This window comes from Heloderma suspectum, chromosome 8 (genome assembly GCF_057233095.1).
Source record: "Heloderma suspectum isolate Gila_16-S chromosome 8, 16-S_ref, whole genome shotgun sequence".
In the NCBI taxonomy this organism is placed as follows: Eukaryota; Metazoa; Chordata; class Lepidosauria; order Squamata; family Helodermatidae; genus Heloderma; species Heloderma suspectum.
In genome coordinates, this window is record NC_139465.1 from 24088313 (window position 1) to 24115458 (window position 27146).

Sequence of the window (27146 nt, forward strand, 5' to 3'; positions counted from 1 at the left end):
CTTTCTTGAAATTTTGGACAATTAAAGTAATTATTGTTTAGCAGTATTTTATCCCTTTGAAATCAATGGGACTTAAGTATCTTTAACTCTGTCTGGATTAGGGCCTTTGAGTTTTCTTTTAAACCTAGGGTAGTTGTGAATGAGCAGGAGCTAGGGTCCTGGCTTCCAGCGGCCTGATCTCTCCTACTGAACTAAAAAAACTCAGGGCGGCTTTGTCCCTGGGTTGTTTATTGTGACATTCGAACCTGGAAGTCTGGGCTGTTAGGGGTGAAACAGACGGTCTATGACCCCGCTGGCAAAGGCGAAGTACAGACTGATGGGGCAGGATTGCAGCTTGAGATTGATAGGCATATGATCAAGGAACACCTAATTACTTTGAATGAGTTCAAATCTCTAGGGCCAGATGAACTACATCCTAGAGTAATAAAGGAACTGGCAGAAGAACTCTCAGAACCACTGTCTATTCTCTTTGAGAAATCATGGAGGACGGGTGAAGTGCCAGATGCCTGGAGGAGGGCTAATGTTGTCCCTATCTTCAAAAAGGGCAAAAAGGAGGAACCTGAACTACAGACCAGTCAGTCTGACATCCATCCCTGGGAAAAATCTGGAGCAGATTATAAAGCAATCATTCTGTAAGCACCTTGAAAACAATGCAGTGATTACTCAAAGCCAACATGGATTTGTCGAGAACAAATCCTGCCAGATTAATTTGATCTCATTTTTTGATCAGGTAACCTCCCTCGTGGACTGTGGGAATGCTGTGGTCATAATATACCTGGACTTGAGCAAAGCTTTCGACAAAGTGCCCCATGATATCCTGATTAGCACACTAGCTAAAAGTGGGCTAGATGAAACAACTATCAGGGGGATCCACAGCTGGCTACAGACTCAAAGAGCGCTTATCAATGGGATCTTCTCGAACTGGGGAGAGGTAACGAGCAGGGTACCGCAGGGCTCAGTCCTGGGCCCAGTGCTCTTCAACATTTTCATTAATGACTTGGAGGAGGAGGTGCAGGGGATACTGATCAAATTTGCGGATGACACAAAATTGGGCAAGATAGCTAATACCTTGGAAGACAGAAACAGAATTCAAAGTGATCTTGATAGGCTGGAGTGGGCAGAAAACAACAGAATGAAATTTAACAGGGATAAATGCCAAGTTCTGCACCTAGGAAAAAGAAACCAATGTACAGTTACAAGATGGGGGATACTTAGCTCAACAATACAAGCTAGAAGGATGTTGGAATTGTAGATTGCAAGCTGAATATGAGCCAACAATGTGATGTGGCTGCAAAAAAGGCCAATGCTATTTTGGGCTGCATTAATAGAAGTATAGTTTCCAAATCTCTTGAAGTACTAGTTTCCCTCTACTCAGCACTGGTTAGGCCTCCTTTTGAGTACTGTGTCCAGTTTTGGGCACCACACTTTAAGAAGGGTGCAAACTGGAGAGGGTTCAGAGGAGGGCAACGAAGATGATCAGAGGACTGGAAACAAAGCCGTATGAGGAGAGACTGAAAGAACTGGGCATGTTTAGCCTTGAGAAGAGAAGACTGAGGGGAGATATGATAGCGCTCTTCAAGTACGTGAAAGGTTGTCACAGAGAGGAAGGCCAGGATCTCTTCTCGATTATCCTAGAGTGCAGGACAAGGAATAATGGGCTCAGGTAACAGGAAGCCAGATTCCGGCTGAACATCAGGAAAAACTTCCTGACTGTCAGAGAAATATGACAATGGAACCAATTACCTAGGGAGGTGGTGGGCTCTCCCACGCTGGAGGCATTCAAGATGAAGCTGGACAGCCACCTGTCAGGGATGCTTTGACTTAGATTCCTGCACTGAGCAGGGGGTTGGACTTGATGGTCTTGTAGGCCCCTTCCAACCCTACTATTCTATGATTCTATGAACCCAGAATTGGAACCCTCCCAGAGTTCCCGTTTTGGATGTCACAATAAACAACCAAGGGATGAAGTATCCCTGAGTTATTTAGCTTAGCAGGAGCGATTGGGCAGCCAGAAACCAGCACACTTGATGCATTTGGCTCATAAACTACAAGAGTGCAACATGGCCAACATCATGATTGACCATTAGTTGAGTAAATCTGAGATGTCTTTCTAACATGAGTTCAGTTTTCCCTATCACTGCATCTCTGTGTTGCAGGGGAAATGGCACCTGTTGAATTTTTGGCTCTCATGTGGCCATCAAGCACAGTGTTTTGTGTGTGTCCTTCTAGGTATCTTGCGTGGCAAAACTAAGAAACAGCACATAATTTCCTTCCCAGTTTAACAGAGCTACAGGCTCCTGAAAGAGATTCTTGCTTCGCAGGATGTAAAGGACATCTCATTTCTGCTGCAGGGGTCCCATAATGAAAACTGATTTGTAAGAGTTAATGGAAATTCCATGGGATGCAGTGCTTTTTATAGGAGGATAGGAAGATGTGTAGAAATGCTTCCCATGACAAAGGTTATTACCAGGGTGAAAGGGGACATGATAGAGATTTTTAAAATTATCCATGGTATGGAGAAAGGGGCAGGAAAGGATTTTGCTATAACGTCACCCACCCCACTGCTACTGCAGGTAAAGATCAGCCAGTAATATAGTTGAGAGCAGCGAATGTGTTTATAGCAGCTTCCAGAGTAGCAAGGGAGCTGGCAAGAGAAGCAAGCATGGCCATGGCTTCCATGGGCATTCTTGAGTGGCAGGTCACCCCCAAAGGCGTGGTACCAAAGGCAGTTATCCCTTCGGGTTTGGGCAAGGGCTGCCCCAGTTACTGTCTTTATGTTAGGGAAGATGTGTGGCCTTATGCATTGGTTGGTCTGTCATTTCAGAATGTTGATGGGTTAATTTTTTGTTGGGTTGGGATATACTAGTTGGCTGGAGGGAAAAGTGCATCCTACTTGGTTCTCCAGCCCTGTAGAGATGGGCAAGTGATCATAAGATCAAAATGATTCCATTTGTAACATCCAGCAGGGCTGGAGGACCAAGCAGGATGCTCCACCCCAGAAACTGTTGAATCTGGTTAGTTTTCTGAGGTCTCCGTGGGGGTGTGGGGGAGTCTCCTACATGTTTAGCTGGCGGTCTTGCTGAGGCCCTGGGATAGGGAGATGACCTGGACTACCAGCACAATCAGTCCTGAATATCCTTGACCCAATTGTAGAGCATGGTCAGCTCTCTGGTATTCTGGAGAGTGTAGGCAATACAACAGGTGGGTTGGCAGCAAGAGTGCAAGTGGCAGAAGACTCATGACAAGTATGACCAAAACAGGTGAGAAACCGTTATAGGTCTTACTCTGTGGCAGCGATGGCAATGAAGAAATCTCTGCCACCATCGCATCTGGAGGGTGCTGGCCAGCGGAGCTCCAGGTGGTATGGAACCTCTTGTGTATAGATGCTAAGAGTCAGCTGAGACCCTCAAGGGACAACTGTGACCAGTTTGCATTGCACTTTTACAGATAAAATTGCATTCATACTGATTTAAGACACCATAATTTTGACAGAGATGGATGCAGCTAGGACACCATCCTGTCCGGTTATTTTGGATATGTTTCAGCTTGTACAACCTGCGAATGTGGACAAGCTGCTTGGAAGCTCAAGGCCTATCACCTGTCCTCTGCATCCTTGCCCTTCCTGCTTATTAAAAGCTGCCAGGAATAGCCTTACTCTCTGGACCACGGAAGTGGTTAACACTTCACTGAGGGAAGGGGCCATTCCTACTGCCCTTAAGATTCTGTTGAAAAAGTTTAATTCTGAATCCTATAGTCTTGGACAATTATTTCCTGGTGTCAAATGTTCCATTCTTATAGCTAAAGTGTCACCAGTATGCAAATGACACATAGTTCTACCTCTTGTGTCCATCAACTAATCCCAGGGAGGCTGTAGAACTTCTGAGCAGGTATCTGGAGGTAGTTTGGGGATGCATTTGGGCAAATAAACAGAAACCTAATCCAGATCTTTTAAAAACATTATTTATTACATTTCTATACCACCCAATGCTGGAGAAGACTCTTACGAGTCCCCTGGACTGCAAGGAGGTCAAATCAGTCCATCCTGAAGGAAATCAACCCTGAGTGCTCATTGGAAGGACAGATAATGAAGCTGAAGCTCCAATATTTTGGCCACCTAATGCGAAGAGAAAACTCCCTGGAAAAGACCCTGATGCTGGGAAAGACTGAAGGCAAAAGGAGAAGGGGACGGCAGAGGATGAGATGGCTAGATAGCATCACGGATGCAATGAATATGAACTTGAGCACGCTCCGGGAGAGAGCGCAGGACAGGAAGGCCTGGCGTGCTATGGTCCATGGGGTCACGAAGAGTCGGACACGACTGAACGACAACAATACCACCCAATAGCCAAAGCTCTCTTGGAAGTTCACAAGAATTAAAATCACTGAGTGCTGCATACAACAATACAAAAAGTGAAAGCTTAAAACCACATTATAACAGTACAACCAGAATAAAACCTAGCAGCAGTGCAGAGATTTAAAATACAGATTTAAAACACCAGAGCTAAAAAACTTCAGAAGCTAAAATGCTAAAATACTGGGAGAATAAAAAGGTCTTCACTTGGTGCCAGAAGGGGTACAACGTAGGCACCAGGTGAACCTCTCTAGGGAGCTCATTCCACAGCTGGGATGCCACAGCAGGAAAGGCCCTCTTCCTGGTAGCAACCCACCTCACTTCTTTGGTGGGGGCTCCTGGAGAAGGACCCCTGATGATGATCTTGGTGTTTGGGCAGGTACATATGGGAGGAGGCAATCCTTCATATAACCTGGCCCCAAGCCATTTAGGGCTTTGAATGTTAATACCGACACTTTGAATCTGGCCCAGAAATGGACTGGCAGCCAGTGCAGCTGGAAAAATACTGGCATAATGTTAACAGGGACTGGCCACTGAGATCACAATCTTGCTGCCCTATTTTGGACTAGCTAAAGTTTCCGGGCTGCTTTCAGACACATTGCAGTAATCCAGCCAAGAGGTTATCAGAGCATGGATAACTGTAGCTAGGCGATCTCTTGTCCAGGTAAGGACATAGCTGGTATATCAGCCTAAGGTGCTCCATGCCACTGAGTTCACTTGTCCCTCAAGTGACAGTTCTGGGTCCAAGAGCACCCCCAAACTACGAACCCGATCTGTTAGGGGGAGGCTTTAGATCCTTTAGAGGGAGGATCCATTAAAGGGAGAAGAAGATAAGGCAGAGGTATGGTGGGGAGACCAGTTACCTGGATGGAGTTGTTTAACTGGTTCTGAATGGAGTGCACTCTCTCTGAAGGATCAAGTTCGCAGCTTGGGAGTGATCCTGGACTTGATGCTATCAGTGGAATCACAGGTAGAGGCATTGAGTAGGAGTACATATCTGGGGATGACAGAACTTGCCTCGGTTACATGTGCTCCACATCACATCCAGATTAGACTACTGTAATATGCTGTGTGTGGGGCTGCCTTTGAAGACAATTTGCCAAGTCCAGCTAGTGCAAAATGCAGCTGTCTGGATGTTTGGGGATAGGTGTTGGAGCATGTCATTCTAATATTATACAATGCACTGGCTGTCTATTCACTTCTGAACCCAATTTCAAGTGCTGGTGTTTACCTTTTAAAGGCTGAAATGATTTAGGAACAGGTTACTTACCAGGCTGATGAGGCCTGGTAAGAAATATATTTGGTCCCTCTGTTTTAATTCAGATGGCCCTAAAGACATTCTTGTTTCAATCTGAACTCCTGTGGGGTTGGTTTAACTGTTTCAGCGTATTCTGATTGGTTGCTAGGCTGATGTTTTGATGTTTTTTATGCTGCTCTTTTTAGCTGTTAGGTTTATGGATTATTTTAACATTGTTTTTGGTTTTAATAATTTGAAGTTTTATGGTGTTGTTTATATTTTTCTGACTGTACACTGCTTTGAGATTACTTTTAGTTCTGAAAAGAGACATATAAATCTCTTAAATAAAATAAAATAAATAAATTTTCCATAATATGAGAACTCAGTCACTTGATGAAATAGATGGGCAGTAGATTCCAGATAAAAAAAGAGAAAATAAATGGAAGACATTCCTTCCTCACACAGCACATCATTGATGGAGTTTGATGGCACAAGATGTGGTCATAACTGTTGGTGTAAATAAATGATGGACTGAAAATGGGATAAATTCATGATTAGCAGGTCCCATTCTCATCAGGACAGATGATTGCTATATGGAACCCCCATGTTTGGAGGCAGGGTACCACAGGGGCTGCAGTCATACCAACTTAACTGGGAGTAAGCCCCTTTAAACACAATGGAACATATTTCTGAGTAGACACTCAAGGAGGGAGAGCAAGGATAAGCATGCTAGCTCTGCCCTCCTCAGTCTCCATCCTTTCCCAAATATTTTTATTGAGTTTCATATAAAAAAGTGATATACATATTGCTTTGTTATAAACATATAAACCAATAACATAAAAACAAAACAATCACTGGGTACATCACATTCCTAGAATTGAATTATGGTCTCCATCCTTGTTGCCCTGCACATATTGAGGGCAACTGTCTGCACTGGGTACCCTCTGCGCAATGTAGAACCCTAAGCAATCAATGGAGGAGGCTCCCTTTTGCAGATGGTTGCTTTCTACACCTATAGGGTGACTTAGGGGGACAGAGCTCCCTCCTTGTCTGTGGGCTACCCAGATTAAGAATGCCTGAATAGCATCTTAGTTTGTAAACCACCACGAGGACGATTTGCCTTGAAAGGCAGTATACAGATATTTTTAAGAAATAAAAGAACAAATAAATAAGGCTATATCTTGATTTTTGGCAGAGTTTCCAAGACTCTAATATATGTTTGTGGTGTGTGTGTGTGTGTCTGTGTGTGTTCATTGTCATTCATTCTTTCATTCTGTGGTTGCACCCTGACTTTGGCTGGTTCCCTGAGAGAGATTTAACTGACAACCATGTATTCTCTTACGTGCCAGGTTAAAATGTTTTACCCCCTGGGCATTTTAATCTGCATAGTTTTTAGCAGGATAATGAGTCGTTTTATTCCTCTCAATTTTATGGATTGATGTCCTATCAACAATTTTGTACACCACCTTGGAATCTGCTTTTTGTGAGTGAGGGGCGGTCTAGAAATTCAAATATGTGTGCGCGTGCATGCACATATGTATACACACACACGCGCACATACGTGTGTATGTGCGTGTGGTCTTCAAAGCAACCAAGCAGCACTGCACATAAGCTCTGGATCTTAGACGGTCACTGTTAAAAGTAATTATATATGAAAAATAAATGAATGACAAAACATATATCTAAAGTGGTGAAGTTAAATGTTTCTTCTTCCTTCTTCACAAACACAGCTGGGATTTAAAATGAATGCTGTTGAGCCCGCTGTGTTACCGAGGAGGGCAGAAGCAGAAACATTTGACTAAACAAGCTTTACAAATACCCCTTTTGTCATTCACTCATTTTTCATCAATATAAAATCGATTTTCTTGTGATTTATTGTTGGTTCTAACCCTGTAATTCTTTAAATTATTTAAAATATTTCTGGATTATTTTATTAATTCTTTGTTTCCCATTGCCAGAGGGTTCCGCTCTAAAACGCCAAGAGTGCCTTTGGGCCTGTGCAGAGTGCATTCCCCTCAGCGCCGCCGCCCGTTCCGTGCTTCCCGTCCCCCTCCCAACTGCATATGTGTCTTTGATGTAGACGCCGGGGGTGGGTGGGTGGGTGCGGGGAGTTACCAAACGTTAGCCTTACGTAGAGTAGACCCACTGAAACGAACGAGACTTGCGTTAATCACAGCTGGCTTACGTCTCACTCGTTTCAATGGGTCTACTCTAAGTAGGGCTAACATCGGCTACCACCCCCCCGGGTGTTCAGAAGATATATTGACTCCCTCCGATACATTTGAAGAGGGTAAAACAAAACCAGAGGGGGGGGGAAGTTGGGGGCGGGACAGGCGGGTGGGGAGCGACGCTGAGGCCCTTCGCGGTCGGAGGAGGCAAAAAGGGGGATCCCTCACCGGGCGGCTGAGGGGAACAAAAGACGCGGGGAAGTTTTTTTTTTTTTTTGAAAAAAAATATTTATTATTTCGCTCGTGACTGAGGCGAAGGGAACGGAGAGTGAGCCAGCCAAGCCGGTTGCTAAGGGCCTGAGGGGGCGGCGTCCGCCGGCGAGAGGCGGCCGGAGAAGAAATCTTCCCCCTCAGGATGCCTCCGCCCGGAGTCCGCCGGAAAGACCCCTTGGCCACTTCGGCCCAGTCGCTGCAAGCCTGGGAGGGCGACCACGAGAAGCTCGCCAAGGTGCGGCGGGAACGGCGGGAACAGCGAGCCCCCCCGCCCCCCTCAAGCTTTGTGAGGACGGTTGGAGGGAAGCGCGGGGCAGGGGCGCCGTCCCTCTGCCGAGTGTGACGGAAAGGAGGCGGGGCTAGTAAATGCGTATCCTGCGGCGGGGGCGGGGTCGTGGGTGGACGTATTTTAGGGCGCCATCCTATGCATGTTTAGACAGCGGCACGGCTGGGAGTTGTGGGCCTTTTCTCCGTCTGAACATGCATAGGATGGCGCCCTGAGTGACATTCCCCCCCCGCCCTTCGTCCAAGGAGCTCAAGGCGGTGCATGTGTCGTGTCGTGTCGTGATTTTAAGGCTGGCCTTGTATATTGTAGCGATACTTTTTGGCAGTTGCCTCGAGTACTTTGGTAGAAACAAAACACACACACACAAAACCCGTGGGATATGATGATGCTAATCTTGATAAAAGAATATGGTTCTTCTCTCTTCCCCCTCCCCATTTTATCTTCACCCCCATTTTATCTTCACAACAACCCTGTGAGGTAGGTTACGCTAAAAGACGGTGAGAGAGACTGCTCCAGGTCAGTCAACGAGAGCTCCGTGGCTGAGCAGAGGACTAGTAGCCGGGAGATCCGGGTTCTAGTCCCCACTCGGCCATGGAAGCTCCCTGGGCGACTTTGGGCCAGTCACAGACTCTCAGCCCAACCCACCTCACAGGGCTGTTGTTGTGAGGATAAAATGGAGAGGAGGAGGATAACGTAAGCCGCCTTGGGTTCCTTGCAAGGGAAAAAAGGTGGGGTATAAATGCAATAAATAATAATAACTACACATTTTAGGACATGACTAGACGAGACAGCAAGAAAGGGCTGCCTGTGGTTTTTATTATTATTATTATTATTATTTTAATTAGTCGCATAGCAACTATGTGATGGTGGGAGATTATATCAGAACTCTGGTGCTGGTAGGGGAGCTGGGAGTTAAATCCTTTCTTCACTATTCCCCCCCCACACACACACACACACTCACACACCAATACAAATTGCGTCCACTCTCCTGCAGGTATTTGCCCTACTGGGCAAATAATACACCTTAGATGCTATAGCATCATATCATCATCACCAATGTGGAATAAAATCACCATTCCACACACACATAAACACTGAATTGGGGAGGCGGGGAAGGAAGGAAAAACAACACATCTTGATATGTCTTTTGAATAACCACAGTGACTGTATATACAAAACAATCCTAGTGAAACATCCTCTCTTTGGAGATTTGCTGAAGTCTGAGCCTAAAGTCAGTGTGTGGGAAAACTTGGCACAGTTATAAACAGCCTGAATTGCACAGGCACTGCTTCCCACAAGCAAACTCTGCAGATTGGTATCTCTGCCGTTTGCTTCTTCAGCAGTGACCCCACTGCAGATAATGTATGAACAGGCCCCTGGCTTGGAGGGCCAAAGTTAAGCTATTGGGAGATTGGTAAATTTTTATCTTTTTTTTTTTTTTAGGAGGATTATGTACACTGCCTTGAGTTCCTTGGAGGAAAAAAGGCAGGATATAAATGTAATAAATAAATAAATATGCATTTCAGAATGATTGGACTGAACTCTGTAGAATCAACAGTGACTTGGCATGCCGCATGCCTGATATTCTCAGTTGATGGCTTGTATAGTTACTTCCAATATTATTTATATTGTACAGCGTCCTGAAATTTCACATCATGAAGGGTGGTATAGAAATGTTTAAATAAATAATATAATAAGTAAAATAGCAGTGAGTTAATAACCAATCCCTAATTAGGAAATAATTACATCAACAGAGCTGCACTAACGAATAAGCAAGACTCCCCTAAGATTAAAGTATCTCCTGGGTAAGGCAGTTTTTTTGTACAGAGGCCAGATATTAATGTTTTAAGGAAGCACTAACTATGAAGCATGTAGCAGTCACTTCACATAACTGGCAGCATGCGCCAAGGAGCAAACTGGCAGAGACTGAAAATGTACTCCAGTGCAGCACTCGTGGTGCATGTGGATCAGCCTCAAGGTACATATGAGAACAGAACAGAAGGTATTTCTAATTAGGTTGTTATAGTTCATACAGGCCTCTTCTAGACTTGTGTCTCTACAAAAGCAATGACAGGAGATAAAAGTGAAATCTTCTCTTCTTTCACAGATTCATTTTAAAATTTTAAAAGGACATTCAGATGCTGTGACCTCCTGTCATTTCTGTTTTGATGATACAAAAATTCTTTCAGGTTCTTATGACAGCACAGTGAAACTCTGGGTAAGTCTGTTACAAACCTGAAGCAACAAATCTAAGTTAACACACTGCTCTAAAGTCGAAACCATAATTTATCACATCAAAACTTTCATTTTAGGAAGTCCCAGATTGTTATGATGTCTCTAAACTACTTGAAACAAATGTACATGCCTAATTCAAGTGGCAACATTTTACTTCTTCTGCAGTAAATGGTTGGTCTGAGGAGCTTATTTTTTATAAGATTTTGTGATGGTTTATTACATATGTGTTAAAAACAAGACTACACAGGTTTGGAAAATACAAATATCAATGATATCAGTGGAAAACATACTTTGTACTGTGATGGGTGTCCCTGAACTTTAGACACTGGAGAGTAGAAATGGAGGCCAAGTAATAACATGCACAATTTATGCCCTGTACAGTTGCATTTTCCTTTAAATATTCCAAAATAGCTGTTGCTGGACATTAGGAGCTAAATGTTTAATAGGACTGGACTGGTAAATAAATATACTTGATTTATTGGACTTCAAAATAAAAGTTCTCTGGGCAGTTTATAAGCAGAACTATTAAGGATATTTTAGTGAAAAATGTGTGCTACCAATTAGTATTTAAATACAGTGACCCAGTTCAGTCATTGTAACAAAGCTTGGGTTGCTGGGAAAACAAGTGGGAGCAAGCTTGCGTGCGCCCACCTGCTCCCACTGTGATAACCCAGGGACACTTCGTCCCTGAGTTGTTTATTGTGATATCTGAACCCAGAACTCCGGGTTGCTGGGGCACAAACAATCCAGAGTTTGAACCCGTGGTTAAACGGAGCCAGCACGCACACTTGTTTCCACTCGTTCACAGCTACCTGGGGTTTGGGGTGTCCATAACATGAGAACCAGGTCAGTATCTCTTTACAATCTTAATGTGCTACTTAATAATCAAGCTTGTCTTTATTTATTGAAGGATACTGCCAGTTCTGTCTCTGTTCAAACTTTTAAGGATAAGCACACTGGACCCATTTCTGAATGCTGCCTGAGTCCTGATAATAAAAGGTAATCCCTCTGTTGTATTTCATATATTAGTAACTCAACAAAAGTAAGTATATGTTGAACTGAATTATATATTTTTACAGTACCTGGGAAGAGAACAATGACAAAACAGAACAGAAATTGCAGTGCTATCTGAGAGAGTCAATAGGGAAATTTCAATTTAATTCAGCGGCCTTACAGTTTTGCCAAAATGCAACCAATTTTTCCACTGTGAAGTGATAACATCGAAAGGCCTTGTTTGGATGTTCATCTACAACTTCAGGTTGTGGATGAGCATCATGGCTGTGTGTTCCTCCCTTGCCCCTTCCCATTATTCCCCCTACTGTACACTGGCTTTGGCACAAAGATCCTGGCTTGCATTAGGCTAGCATTCGTCTGAACTCTGGTTTAATGTCGGTTAACAAACCATGATCATATGCCATTATCTCTGTGCCAAAGCCAGAGTGCGGGGTGGGGTGGGGGTGCAGAAGGACAGGGAGGAGCAGGTGTCCACAGTGCTCATCCACAGCTTCATATGAATGTCTAAATAGAGTGTTAGGCTTCAAAGGGTTCCCTAACAAATACACATTTGAGAAATGTAGGGGTTTTTTTTAGGCTTTCTGACACATGCTCATACTGAGCTGCAAGATGAAGTACAGAGCAGGTGAAGGCTGCTGTTGGCTTCACCTGTCTCTTGGATACAAAGGGGACAAATATCTTCAGAACTGAGCACAGACACAGGAAAAGATAGGCATCATCTGCTCATCTGTCCTAGAGAAAATTTTACAGATTCATGCACAAAAATTGTTAAGGGAAGAATAGTATCAATTGTAGCCTTTCACCTTAAGGCAGTCAGTTTGCTTGTATAGTTTTAAGACCTGCAAACCTTTAAACTAATGGCATGTCTGCATGTCACCATCATACACTCTGTGCCAGGTGCTTCAGCACAAAGCAAAAATGGGAGAACAAGAAAGAAGCAAGGAAACCAGAATTGTAGGAAGCAATACCTGAGACAAAAAGATTCAATTTGACCCAGGATTTCAAGCACTGATATTGCTATTTTCTCTTTGGGTACATTCCCCACAATTACAGTAACTTCTGTGTAAATAACTGGTTGATTGGCAGAGGGGTACACAGACACCTCATAGAGGCACTCAGTGAGGGGAACTGATATCTGAAGAAAACTGTTTTTGGAGAAGTCCTATGTTTCAGAGCCAACCTCTGCGAAAGTAGTAAGGAGATAAGCTGGATCTTCCTCTTTTGGGAGCCTAATCTTTCTTTTGTTCCAATATTTATTTGCCATACTGCTGAAATTCAGTTGCCAGCGGAACTGTTGAAAGATATTGGTGGAGAATCACCAAAGGAGCATGAAGAGTTTCTAGAAATGTCTGTCTTTTAAAACACACACAGTACGAGTAATTAAATCAATATTTTCCCATTATGGCAAATTAATTAAGAGTAGAAAATACATTAGCTATCTAATCTAGCTATAAAAATGAAGAAAGCAAAAGTCCAACAGAATAAAATTGTCTTCTCCTGTTGTCATAAGTTCAGTGTTTGGAATTTCTTCTCCTGCGTTGTTTATTATTGTAATTGATTTTAAAATGTCTTGTGAAAAAAATGTTTGTATAATGAAAGTATGTTGCTATTGTATTAGTTACCAAAACACTAAGAGGCCATTATTATAATGGTGCTTATGCTCCGAGTTTTTCAGGAAGAAATGTTATTTTAGTATAATGGATGGTGATGATAAAGAAATGGTGGGAGACAAATATAGGTATATGTACCTCTTACACAAAATCACCCATTTTTGGTAAATGGTACTGAATATCTTTGTGCTTTTTTCCTTTCTTTTTTTTTTTTTTTTTTACTGCTGTGTTAATGACAGAGCAGTTGCCAAGCAACATCAACTGCTGGAAAATATACAAGAAAACTAGCCCTGGAAAACCTCGTATCAAAACAGCACGTACAACCCAAAGTTAGGACAATCGGGAGTGTGATCCCATGGTCTTAGTATGCCAGGTTGGCACAATAACGAAACTAACACCGGCGTAACATAGTTGTGATCCTGTGCACAACCACCACCAACAGAGGCAACATCACAACACTCTAGCCATAGAAACAAAAGCCACTAGCAGCAGCAGCAGCTTCCCTGGCAATCTTGCCTCCCCCCTGCCCCCCACCACAAGGTTGCTCACCAACAACAACTCCACACTAACCATGCTTGGGGTGACAGCTGAACAACCCCATGATTTCACCCAACCAGTATATGGATACAAAACTGGCAGCCGGAGAAAGACCACAGTGCCTTTTCCACTATAGGCCACCATGGTTCAGTGGGAAGGATGGTAGCAATTGACCTCTCTAGCCACAAATTCCAGGGCTCCCTGCAGACAAAGGTCGAACTCCCCTGGCAGCACAAACCCAGGCAATACTCAACCAGCTCCATAGCCCAGTAGGTAGGAGGCCTGCATGTCAAATCCAAAGTCTCCCTCTTAGGTCTTGTTGTGAGAACAATTCTCCCTCACAGATACTCATCAGCCCAGCCCAAGCAATGCTGTTCTGTTGGTCTCTATGTGAGAAGAATAAGGGCATTTTTGTTTTTTTGCAAGGGAAGGAAGGGTAGAAACCATAATAGGAATTTCATACAAACCAGCACCAAGAACTTCCTGGTTGACCAATGGGAAAGAGCACTGCAGTTGTGTCTGAGGTTTGCCTCAGGGAGATACTGAAATTATGTCTGCAAGGCCACACTTACCTTCTAAGTCAAGAATGAGCAAAATGTGGTTCTAAGGCCAGGGCTGGCCCTACTATTAGGCAGAGTGAGGTGGTCATCTCAGGCAGCAGATGGAAGTGTGGAGGGAGCAGCAGCAGCAATAGTCCCCTGGCTGTTCTCCTCTTTTGGAGGACAGAACAGTACGTTCTACGCAGCCTGCCCTGTGCTCCCTTAGCCAGCCTGTTTTCCTCATGTGAGATGAAGGATTTGGTTCTATCACCAGTGTTGAAGTAAGATTCTGTTGCTAGTCCAGTCAATTTATGTAGGTGGAAAGGGGGGAGGTGCCATCTTGTCCTTTGCCTCAGACAGCAACATGTCTGTGCCAGCCCTGCAAGGGCTACATGTGGCCCTTGACCTATTTTCATGCAGGTGAGGGGCATCCAGAAGAAGGACATGAGAGAAAAACAGAGGGAAGGATGCCAAACCAGATGGAATGATGGAATGCGGGGAGAGAATCTCTTTTCAAGTAATCAGTTCAGACCTTTTGCAAGGAGGGGAATTTATAAGTGATTCTATCCCATCCACAGGCCATAACTAAATGATAGGATTACTGTATAAATAATGTGTAAGTTGAGTGAGCAACTTGCAACTCCTCTATCCCCACATTTTTTTCTGCTATGACCATATGAAAGTGAGAGAAAAATTGTAACTCATAACAGCCAATTGATTCCATATATGCTTGCTAGTGTTATTCATCCCAGTGTGAGCGTAGGGGGAATGGAGTCAACAAAACAGAGCCATTTAGTATACAAAGATATCTACAATGTCATATCTGGGTACTATATATGATATCAGAATAATTTGTCCAGAATAGAAGGGGACATAAAGCTTTTGCATAAATTATTAGTTTTTGCTGTATTTGAATATGTATATATGCTTAATGTTTAGGTTGATAACAGCATCGTATGATAAAACTCTAAAGGCCTGGGATACTGAAACAGGGAAAATGCTTGTATGTATTTATTTATTTTTTAAAACCTGTTTTGTAACTGTAAATTGAATTTTGGGTTCATTAAATATTTATCCTTGCAAACATGTCCCTGGGGGATGTGGGCAAAGAGTGGCTTGGTGAGGAATGTTGCAGTGGAAAAGTCATGGAAAAGGGTTATGTATGCTGTCTGCCCCAACTCTTCACTGCTACAAATCAATTCTTCCTGAAGTTGCTTTTTGCTAATAAAAGGATTTGTTTGTTTGTCATGGACCCTCCCCTTCAAACAAATTCCAAGAGTGGCTTACAAAACAAATTGGAAATACAATTTTTTAAAAAACAACAACATGCAAACACTTTATTAAAAGCAGCCCAAACAGTATAAAAACACCAGCAGAGATATATTAGATTAAAAGGCTTGGGATAATAATTCCCAACGCAGTTGGTACAGATTTTGATCATGCAATTTAAAAAGGCAATAAAAAGCAATAATTACATAAGGTAGAAATGTGTTTGATGTTTGTATATTTGATTTCTGACTAGGATTAATCTTGGGCAAGCTATTTAATGTCTCTGAGCTCCCGGCTAAACAAGATTAGAAAAAATAATGTGCATCTTTCTTTAGAATGTTCTGAGGTATTAGTAATTTATTTTTTTCCCAGTGGATTAAATCTCTTATTTTTTGTGTGCATAAACTGTGGGCATGATCCAGTCTTTGCATTTGCACAGATGTTCAGAACTTCCACCTGTATTTTATTCATCTTCTCCTGTATCTTTGTAAAAGCAAATCAAATACATTATTAAATCCCAAATTAAGTTAAATAAAATAGATTTTGTCATGATTATGTGACTGATGGTTACCTGGCTAAGCCTGCTGTTCTTAGAACTGGTGAGGTGAGAGCACCTGACAACAATCCTGAGCCCAATTTTGCTTGACTTAAGCATGCAAATGCTGAGTTGCAACTTGTGAGAACTGGAAAAATTGTTAAATTATAGATTGCCTGGTCCCACAGAAATAGCTAGAGGCTCAGGGGTTTTTAAAAGCCTGTCAGAGAATATATAATTTTTTTTAATGCAGGAAATCAGAATGCATCTAGGCATTTCTTTTTTCCTCTTCCAATCTGATTTTGGAAAACTCTTGTAAAGTAAAAGATAAGAAAGAGCAAAGTGAAACTTTCTGTCTTGCAGTAGTTTTGTGAAAACGTAGAGCCAACCTAGATGACACATGTGTGAGATGGCCCTGTATCCTGTGTGGACAAAAATAGTTGGGGAGCACTTTTGATTGGAAAACTGGCATACAGGGGAAGGGGTTAAGTATGGCTGCTGTGCCAGTCAAATTTCCAGCCCCCTTTCAATAAAAGGGGAAAATGTTTGGAGATTGCTCATGCTTTTCCTATATCTCATGTAGTTTGACCCTGAATCAGAGATAATCCAGCAACTACTTATTTAGCTATGGTTTAATTTGGTCGTGCTATGGTTAAATATGGTATATGATATTTCCAATGTAACTAAAGCTAGCCATGACTAAGCTCCAACAAAACCAGTGGAACATGAGCAGGAGTACACCTTGCGGGTACTCCTGGATCCATCATAGTAATTGGACACTCAGGTGGCCTCTGTGGCACTGAGTGCCTTCTACCAACTCTGGATGGTAGCCCAGCCAGCTGTAATCCTATCTGGATAGGGATAGGCTAGAGTCAGTGGTCTCTGCTCTGTTAACCTCTAGGTTAGATGATTGCCATGTATTGTATGTTGGACTGCCTTTGAAGATGGTTTCAAAACTGCAGCTAGTGCAGAAGTCAGCAGCCAGGTTGTTGACTGGGATGTGAACATATAAGTCCAGTGCTTACCTGCTCTGATTGCCAATTTGTTTCTGGGCCAAATTCAAAGCAGTGGTTTTAACCTATAAGGCCCTGCACAGTTGGGACCCCAATACCTCAAGGATTGCCTCTCCCCATATGAACCTACCCTTCTCTGTGTGCCCCCACCAGAATGGGCCTTTTCTGTGATAGCCCTGCATTTATGTAACATTCTCTCCAAGGAAGCTCACTATCTTCTTTTTGGCACCGGGCAAAGATGTACTTACTTTCCCATATAGACCTTGATTATGGTCTGATTGCTGTGGGCTGCTTTTGTTGTGCTCATGTAAGGGGGGTGGGGAAATTTGTGGATGAACACTTTTTGCATTCTATTGCTTTTAGATTATGTTTTTATGGTATTTATTTTTATTTGTATTATTGTGCTGATTATGGTTTATATGGATTTTATTTTTTCTGTTATATTATTATGGATTTCTCTCTCTGTGTGTGTGTGTGTGTAAGTTGCTTTGAAACTGCTTTTTTCAGTGGGAAGTGACACAAATTTAATAAATAATAATAGTAATTGTGACTCACAGCTAGTACAGGTCCTGCTGATATCACTTAGTCATAACTAACTTCGGCTAGTAGGCCTTAGCTAATCATTAACCTTAAAGAATAATCGAAATGGCTTTTATTTCTTCTCTAGTGGTCTTTAGAGCAGGATGGCCTTCCAACGTCATGTCATATTTCTCATGATGGTAAATACGTTGTCTCTGGATCAGATATGGAAAATGCTTTATTAATCTGCGATGTAGAAGATGCTAAACAGGTGGCATTCATCAGAGGTAACATTTTAAAACTTTGGTTAATGTCATTTTCTTTATACCTGGTGAGAAAGTCATTTCAAATGAGCTTGGGCAGGACACAATCCTGTTAGGCCCTTCTCTGTTTGCATACTGGTGGATATGTGTGGCCACTCTAATCCAGAGTACATATGAACTCCTTCTACATAGGGGTTGCCTTCCTCATCTCTTTACAAGGAGCAGATCTATGTGCCTACTGTTTAATACCTTGTTTAATAGAATTCATTTCTCCTCATTTTCCTTATTGCTTAGTTGTAAAGCATATCCGAAAGCTTCGGTGACTATTGATAGATGTTTTTCTTGACAATGGACATATGGTTATATATTGCAAAAATCAAGTTAGTTTCCAGAGTAACCAATGAAATAGTGGGCCAGTTTGCACAATCAAACAAGCCACTGCTTGTTTTAATCGGTGGTGTGTGTTGGCCACCATCCCTAATTACCCACCCGGGTGCATCTTGTTGTGTTGTCTGAACCTGGGCAGCGTGGCTTGTTTGAGGGAGAAACAACCCTCAAATAACCCTACAACAAGCCATGGGTTACTTGAGGGTTGTTTTTTCCCTCAGACAAGGCATGACACCTCAGTTCGGACAACATGACAAGCAGTGCCCAGGCAGATAGTTAGGGAAGTGGTGGCTGGCAGAAGCCAGCATGCACTGCCAATTAAAGCAAGCCACCATGGTAAGCCATGGTGGCTTAATTTGATTGTGCAAATTGGGTAGGTAAGTATGAGGAAATTTGCAATTCACACTGCAATTCCTAGGTAACCCAGGAATTGCTGGGGATGAATAAAGCAACAAGCGCACTGCCTCCCACGTGCTCATCATTTCCACTTTTATTTAACAACCCAGGAATGTTCCTGGGTTGTTTTTGTGACATGTGAACCAGGAAATTTTGGATTGTTTGTGGGCTAAACAATCCAGAGTTAACGCAACAATTGCCCATAGTTTGTTGCTGGGTTAACTCTGCATTGTTTCTGGGTTCGCATGACACAAAATAACCCAGGAATGTTCTTGAGTTAACTGAAAGTGGAAACAACCACAACACAGGAGGCAGTGTGCTCAAGGCAGCATGCTTGTTGCTTTGCTTGTCCCTGGCAATTCCTGGGCTAAAAAGACAGGAATTACAGTGTGACATGCAAACTGTGTGTGTGTGTGTGTGTGTGTGTGTGTGAGAGAGAGAGAGAGAGAGAGAGATGTATGTATGTATGTATATGTATATATAAATAATTCTCAGTATACATTCTTATTGCACTAACTTGGGCCAACTGAATTAACACAGCAATTCCGCCACTGCTTCACTATTATAGAACTGCCATTTTTTCTTGTATGGGCAACTTCTGTAGGTTAGAGGGTGACTTTGCCACCCCCAAGAACCCACTGGGGGCCATTCCCCACTATTGCCAAATTTGCCGTGGTGGCAGCAAAAAAGTGCTGATTGTGCTGGAAAACAAGGAGCACACTCCCCATCTGTGTTGTTTTCAAACAAAACAATTGTGGCTTTTTTGCTGCTGCCATAGCAAATTTGGCAGTGAGGGGGAGTAAAAAAAGGCTAGGAAGGCTGCATGCAGGCTGCATGTTGCTCACCCCTGATTTAGATAGGTAGTTGTGCAGTATTGAGTGGATGAGATAGGCTTTAAATTCCTACTCTGAACCACAGAAACTTAGAATTAAAAAAATAAGCTGAAACCCAGGAGCGAGTAGCCATCAAAATAGGTGCTAGCTCTTCTCACACATAACAAAATGTCCCTGCCCCAAAGAGCTTGTAGTCTGTTGCCTTCAGCAGTGCAAGACTGCAGAGTATTTGTTTGTTTCAGAGTATCATAGAAGCACAGTGAAAAGATGCCGGTTTGATCCTCACAACCAACGGGTAGCTACAGTATCATCTGACATGTCTATAAAGTTCTGGGATATTATAGCACAGTCCACCACAATCACCATTGAACGGTAAGAAACAATGATGCAATTAATGATGTGGCTGTCATTAAGTCTGCTTCCTCAATGAAAAATTGATAGAGGGTAGCCTGGATGGAGACTCAGCTCGTCACTCTTTCCTTATCTACCATGTCCAAATTGGTGTTGCTTCTACTTGCACTTCACACAAGTGGTTCTCCAAAGCTATCCTTATTGGCTGAAAGTAAAGCAGAGTGTTGTGTGCTTAGAAATAGTGAGCCAGGAAGAGCAGTAACTGGCCTGTTTATATTCTCTGCAGTAGCACTGCAGAGGTCAAATAGCCCACTTGCTTTATAGATGACTAAACCCTGTAAATATTACAGTATCCTGTTGCAGTGATTTTCATATCTCTTTCAGGGCACACAACAATGCAATTTCAGATTGCTGTTTTTCCTTGGATGGTCATTATTTGTGTACAGCAGGTTGGGATGAAAACATAAAGTTATGGGATATCAGAACAGGAGAGTTCCGTTCTCATGGGCCCATTACTTTGGAGCAAGGTCATATAGGTATTGTTGGCTGCTGTGATATTAGTAAAGACGGTGAGTTATATAAAACACCATTTTATAGCATCTTCTACATCTACACATATGTGTAGGGTGTTTATTTCAGATGAGTCGCAAGGGTGGTATTCAAACCACTAATTCACTTCTCATGCTGAAAATGAAATGGTTTTCCATTTTTATGAAATGGTTGCTCATGCAATTGAGGTAAACTGAACATGATGGCTTGTATTGCTCTTTAATCAGCCTTCTAAAACACTCCTTAATTGATATATTCATTAAGATTTACTGTTAAGACGACATGTTTGAGTAGAGAAATAAAATCTGAATGCTCCCTGTTGTTCTGTTACGTTCCATCAATCATTTTTACATAGCCAAAGGCCCAGAAACTGTGTCACTCCAGAGCTAATGTAATGCTGGTAGATTTCTTGCCACCCTGAAGACACCAAGAACATTGTTGCTGGTGGATGGGTGAATAATCATTCCACCAGATCTTAAGCGGTTGTTCTCACCCTCCAATCAGGCATTTGTTGTCTTTCTATGAGTTGCCTGATAGTTACTGACCACATCATATAGTGTATATGACTATAGTGTAATCACATTGGGAAAACTCAGGCTCACATTGGTTGTATGACAACCTATGACCTGATTATGTGAGGCAAAGAGTGAGTCTGCATGTCACGCTAAGCCACTCTGAAGAAAAGCCACTGTGGGTTGTTTGTTTGCTTGATAACGCATGTTACTACTGGGCACATTAGACGATTGGGCACACTGTGGTTTGCCATGGGTTGTTTCCTCTTAGTTCTCCCACCTGCTTCTGGCATGTATCCCAGGCACCTTTGCAGCAGAAATCCTCATTTCTCGGTCCCTATGTCAGCACTCTTTCTGTAATTGGTCCACTGGGGTTGCTGGCTTACAGGGGAAACTCCCTTCGCTCCCACATCAGATTGCCAAATGCATGTAATTTTTTGAGCCCATATGAATACGGTAACACGTTCACAATCTTAAAAAAAAAAACACGCACAAATTATTTGAGGTCTTGCGCAAGTATGCAGAAGTGCAAGACTGCCTGTCCACTATTAAGTCCAGCATATTAAGTCCTGATATTTCCTTGTTGTCAATGTCCTTGTCAATTTCATCCTCCACTTTGGTGCTTGCCTTGCTAGTGAACACCCTTTTTTTTTAAAGGCTGCTTCACATACTACTGAAGTAATTACACCCACCCGAAAAGCTCCTTTTCCTGCAGCCACCAGCCACTTTTAGCTCCCCACCCCCCTTTGTGCTTGTTGCTTCCCTCCACTGGTCTCTGTTGTTAGCTGTCAGATATACATATGGGTTACAGAGCAATGATGCGGATAGGTAAAGGTATGCAAATTTCAAGGCAGAGCTGTGAGGGAGATGGGTAAATATACACAAATTTCATGGCAGAGCAGTAAAGCAGAGGGGATGATTATGCACATTTCTTAGCTGCAAACTTTTGAATGAGCACACTTGCACAAGAAAAACGTTGTGAATGTGTTCAGGACACTCTCTGGTATCCCTTTCTTGATTTTTAGGGTTTAGAGGGCACTGACAAAGGATGAGGGAGGATGGCGGCAGCACTAGCAAGATCACGGGGAGCAGCAGGGGTTTTCGACACTTGCTGGGCAGCTCTCTAGCTGTTCCCAACAATCCATGATGAAGTCACCGTCCTGGGTTTGGATGTCACAATGAGCCATCCTGAAAACAAGCTACCCTAAACAACCCAACAAGCCATGGGTTCTCAAGGTGGCTTGTTCATGGAAGACAACCCACAATGAGAAAACTGCTCCAGGTTCGAACATCACAACAAGCTATCCTGAAACAACCCATGGTGACAACCCTTATTGTGTAGAGAAAAGCAAACCAATGTAAAAGCAAATAATTGTTTATGGTGGGTTGGGATGATTGCTGTACTGTTGTAACACTGCAGTCTGTGAGGCTGCAAGCTGACATAGACACATGCACTAGAAACAATTTTTTTTTTAACTCATAGGAATACTATGCTAGTTTTCTAAGTGCAAGGAACTTCTATCATAAGGGAGCATTCAGATAGCAAACCCTATGATAATTAAATAATATAATAATTTTATATTTCAGCATCAGTTGTGGTGTCTGGAGGTTATGACAAAACAATTATTATCTGGGATTCACAAGAAGCGTATAAAAAGCTAAGTTTAAAGGTACTTTGTAAGCTTTCATTTTGGCAAAGGTGAACTTAATTTTGCTTTCTTAGAACTTGGCTATGAAAATCCAACTAACTTTTAGTGATAAAGATTATTTTTAAAAGCACTTTCCACAATAATTACTCAATGAGCACTTTTTCTTCAACTCATTGTTCAGTGTAATAAATAATGTGTCATGTATCTCCGACATTTTTAATATCTTGATGACAATATTGTTTTAAGCACTGAGAAGTGTTTTTTCATCCCTGTTCTTTTATGCCCACAGGTCCCTTAATAGTGCACATCAGAAACCATCTTCTGGACATCCCACTTCTCTAGGAACTATTCCCAACACCCAAGCTCAACCATTTGCTAGAAGAAATTGTTACTGAGTTGCAGTTGCTAGGCAACTAAAACACAATTCCTAGGATGGTTCATGATCAGCCATTGCAGTTATTTAGGCTGTTAGGCTGCAATCCTATACCCACTTACTTGAGAGTAAGCTCCATTGAACTCAGTGGGTCTTAATTCTGATTAGACATATAGAAAATTGTGCCACTAGTAACCATAACATAATGAAGCATAAGCAGAGCAAGCCTATCCAATAATGCTTAAGATAGTTTTGTTTATACTAGATGAAGACTGCAAGCACTTAGTAAATGGCCATATGCAGCGAGCAAGGCCCTGTTCATACTGTCCACTACTTCGTTAATGACCTATGTGTTAGCTATAAAAAGAATCCCTGTAAAGTGAAACAGAACTGTAGTTTTTTCCATAACAATTACGAAAACAATTCTATATGAGGTTCTGTGGAGGATATTTAAAAGAATATTTAAAATATTATGGAAGTGCTTAGGAAAGAAGTGTATACTTTAGATTATGCCAGAAACTCTGATAGAACATAATATACCTATTTAGTTCTAAAAGATCCCCCCCTCAACAAAAGATCTTGAATGTAGAATACATCAACGTTAGGCACGAATAATGCATCTGCAAACGGTTATCACCTAAGAATTTGAACATATGCGCAGACATTCACAGTTGAAACGGCTGTTAATAGTGTTGAAAAAAAATGGAACTAACAATGCAACCCTTAACATGTTTACTCAGAAGTATGTCCCTGTGAGTTCTATAAGACTTACTCTCTAGTAAATGTGCTTAGGATTGGCCCCGTTTTAGTCTTAACACTGAGAAATTGTTTCTCTGCAGGGTCATGGAGACTGGGTGACAGACATTGCAATTAGTAGTAACAAGAAGCAGCTTGTTTCTTCCTCAAAGGTATCAATCAACTTATGGAAATAATTGTAAAGGTATAGGAAAAGATATTCAAAAGTTGTAAATGTTTTGGCATAATTCTAAAGTTAATGAAGAATATTTGCAACTAGTGAAATCTGTGTGTGTGTATGGTATAATTTGTGTACTCATCCACACATGCATGCATTCTAAAACCAGACATTTTAGCAAGAATTATATACTTAGAGTGGGAGGGGAAAGTAATATAACTATCTTAATTGATAAAATGCTCCTAATATTTTAGGACTGTACTATGAGAGTATGGGACATTGGAAATGCTAATGAGATCCCTGTGGTGATACAAACCATAAAAACAAGAGGTTCCTGGATAGCTAAGGTCAGTATATTATTCTTTTAATAGAACTGATAGGTCTTTTTAACTGCTCTCTGAGAATACCTCTCCCCCTTCCCACACACACACACACTGCCTTCCTGCACTTTTCTTTTAGCCAAGTCAGACCTCAGGATCCTGTGGGGAGCTATCCTCTAAGGGGATTGCTCAGGTTGCATCTGCTCAGTTCCACTTCACAATCCTAGAAGCAGAGGGGCTTAACAGGATAATATCGTTTGAGCCAGGACTCAAACCTAGAACTGGTTTTAAATGTCATGTTTGAGCACGTGAAGCATCAATAAAGGATAACATCTTTGAGTATGTGAAAGCTACATTTTCCACACTGTAGAGTTACCACATCCTTTCCCCACACATGTTGGATTAGAGCACAGCAAGAGGTTAAGATTCTCACCATCTCTCCCTTATAGAAATATATATTTGGCTGAGAGGAGAGAGCAGTGGGATGGAACAGGAAGAATCAGCATAGTGCACATCTTTTGCACTGTTTTTTGTCCTAAGATCAGCACAAAAGATTTCAGGGGAGGTAGGCAGTTGCTATAGGCCATAGGTAGGCCATTGAGAGACCTCACTTCCTCTCATGTAAGTGCTAAATCTAGGGCAACACCCCACCCCGCCCCCACCCTATCTTTTTCTTTTGCCCATATTATTTTGCCCTATCCTAACTGGCCCACTTTTAGGATAGCATCAGCCACCCTAGAGAAACCACAGAGCAGGATTCCACATATAAGTTATACAGGTGTACAAAATGGCTCTTGCATGTGTGCTGGTACCTCAATAAGTTTCTCTGCATAGGCTTTCAGTTTCTAAAAGCTGACTTCCGACTGTGTTTCAGACACAGAATGCAGTATATTATTAGTAGGTTTGTAAAGACTGTATAGGTGAAGGGAAGCACACTCTGGCCTCTGCTTTCAACCAAAGGACCAAGGGCCACTGGGAGGTTGTACCCCCTGCCTCCCAGGAAGAACATCATAGCAAAGAGAGACCAGCCTTGCCCATCCATCAACCAAAGGAGGAGCAAAAGTTGAAGGAGCTTTGTTCACCCCTCCTTGCCAGAAAGAACACTCAGCTCCAATGGCCAGTTGCTCTGGGACCACATAACTGAAGGAAAACCCCATCCATCAGCCAGGAGATTAAGGGCTACTAGGTTGTATGGATTTGGGGTTGTGTGTCTGTCTGTGTATTATAAGCTATTGTAAACTGTCTTTGTGATTGAAAGGTGGGATATCTTCTAGGGGTGCAATCCTATGCAGGTTTAGACAGGAAAAACGTCCTACAACTCCAGTATTCCCCAGCCAGCATAGCTGCCCAGGGAATGCTGGGAGTTGTAGGACGTTTTTCCTATCTAAACCTGCATAGGATTGTGCCCTAAATAAATGAAGACGATGGGTTGGATCCAGGCCATGATTGCAATCCTAGTCCCATTGATTTCTGTGCAAACAAAGTTAAACTATACTACCAATCCTCTCCCCCCCCAATCTACTAAAAATGTAGGAGAATGTACTTTGTAAAATGTCTACATAATAGAGTGATATTCAGCTGTACACATTGCTCTTAGCACTTCCAAAGGTAGATCTGTATGCCTATTTGTTTTTAGGATTAAAATGCCAATTACATTTGAATCACTGATATTCCCTTCTTTTAAAAAATCCAGTGCGAAGAATGTGAGAAGTCTTTCCTGATCTTCCAGAATGATGAAAACAAAGTGGAAACCATGTGTGTTTTCTGTCGACTGGCAACTCGCAAGAAAAATATCTTACCAGTGCCCCCTCCTTTGCCTCCTGATCTCTAACGATTTCAGCAATGAACAACTATTAAAATGCTTGTGTGTGTTTCAGTTGTTAAAACAAGCCTATGTCTGAACTTTGATGTGTAGAAGAGATTTGTCTGCCTATACAGAACTTTTTTCTTTTCTTTTTTTTAAGTCCAGAGTGAATTTGAAATTCTCACAACCACTTTCCATTCAACTGTGTGGTAATGTTTTAAAAGCCATTTTATGCCAAATCCTATGGAACAGTCTTTCAAAGGGTCTATTATGTCCCACTAGTTGGCAAGCATAAAATAAAAATCAGCACTACAAAATGCAATATGACGTGCATTACACAACTTCTAGTTCCATGTGTCCACATGTGGCAACATAGATTCCAGCTGTGAGATGGAACAACACAGTATTTGAAATGTATTTATATTTGTAAAGAAATATACATATGTGTGTATGTGTAGAGAGAGAGAGCTGCCAGATTTAAGGAACACAGGAACGCTTCCTTTGACTGTAAATGTGGAACCCTGTATTGCTGCAGCACTGTTATCTCCATCAATTCACAGACTTAAAATCTTGTGGAAGATATCAGGAAATATGGCATGGTTGCCAACTGCTATGCCAATTAGTTGTAGGACTTTTTCAAACATAATAAATGTAGGTGGTAAGTAAAATGTAAATAATAGAAGAACTAAATTAAAGAATATTCCGAACACTGACATGGCTTCTGTCCTCTTTAAAAATATGAGATTTCTCAGTAGTAACTGAATGCTTACGACCTAAGGCTCTTTTCTCAAAAATGCATTTGTTTTTTTACATTATGCTTTTATGAGAAATTGATGGTAGAAAATACATACCTAGCCTGGTATGTAGTTGCTTTTAAATGTGCTTTAATAATGGGATAAATCTGTACCGGATGCAAGACTTTTAAGAGTTAAGTTGTGTAAATGATATAACTTCTAAACCCTACAGTATGCTTTGTTTCCAGATTAAATGTACAGTCTTCCAATAAAATGTTATTTTAGACAATAAATAGTAATGTGCCACAATATCCCAATTTCTATGAACCCTCTTAATTAAATACAATGATACTGTAGTAAAATGGTTTAAAAAGGCATTATATGTGCTTGTGAGGTTAATTTTCATAACACTTGGAATGTATGATTTATTGCTGGTGCAATTCATTTTCACTGAAATTATTATAGTGCTGAGTTTA

The 27146-nt window shown here is 41.9% G+C and overlaps 1 protein-coding gene across 3 annotated transcripts; it reads left to right on the forward strand.

Annotated features, from left to right (window-relative positions):
* The first annotated feature begins 7874 nt into the window (after positions 1-7874).
* Positions 7875-26973, forward strand: WDR88 (WD repeat domain 88). Of its 3 annotated transcripts, none has more exons than XM_084813109.1 (11): positions 7875-8264; positions 10423-10533; positions 11461-11549; positions 15190-15253; positions 17735-17873; positions 19708-19837; positions 20201-20385; positions 22465-22547; positions 23739-23807; positions 24067-24159; positions 25826-26973. In XM_084813109.1, the coding sequence occupies exons 1-11, from the start codon at positions 8172-8174 to the stop codon at positions 25961-25963; spliced, it is 1194 nt and encodes a 397-aa protein (XP_084669235.1). In that variant the 5' UTR covers positions 7875-8171; the 3' UTR covers positions 25964-26973. The 3 variants fall into 3 exon arrangements, with proteins under 3 accessions (XP_084669235.1, XP_084669236.1, XP_084669237.1); XM_084813110.1 differs by having other exon boundaries at positions 7920-8264; positions 20201-20352; XM_084813111.1 differs by lacking the exon at positions 10423-10533 and having other exon boundaries at positions 8095-8264.
* Positions 26974-27146: the final 173 nt, after the last annotated feature.

Bases quoted from the DNA above. Each gene is read 5' to 3' on its own strand.
- WDR88 (XM_084813109.1), top strand. From the start codon at position 8,172: ATGCCTCCGCCCGGAGTCCGCCGGAAAGACCCCTTGGCCACTTCGGCC. The intron at 15,254-17,734 runs GTATGTATTTAT...TTTCTTCTCTAG, and splicing joins CTGAAACAGGGAAAATGCTT to TGGTCTTTAGAGCAGGATGG. The intron at 23,808-24,066 runs GTATCAATCAAC...CTAATATTTTAG, and splicing joins AGCTTGTTTCTTCCTCAAAG to GACTGTACTATGAGAGTATG.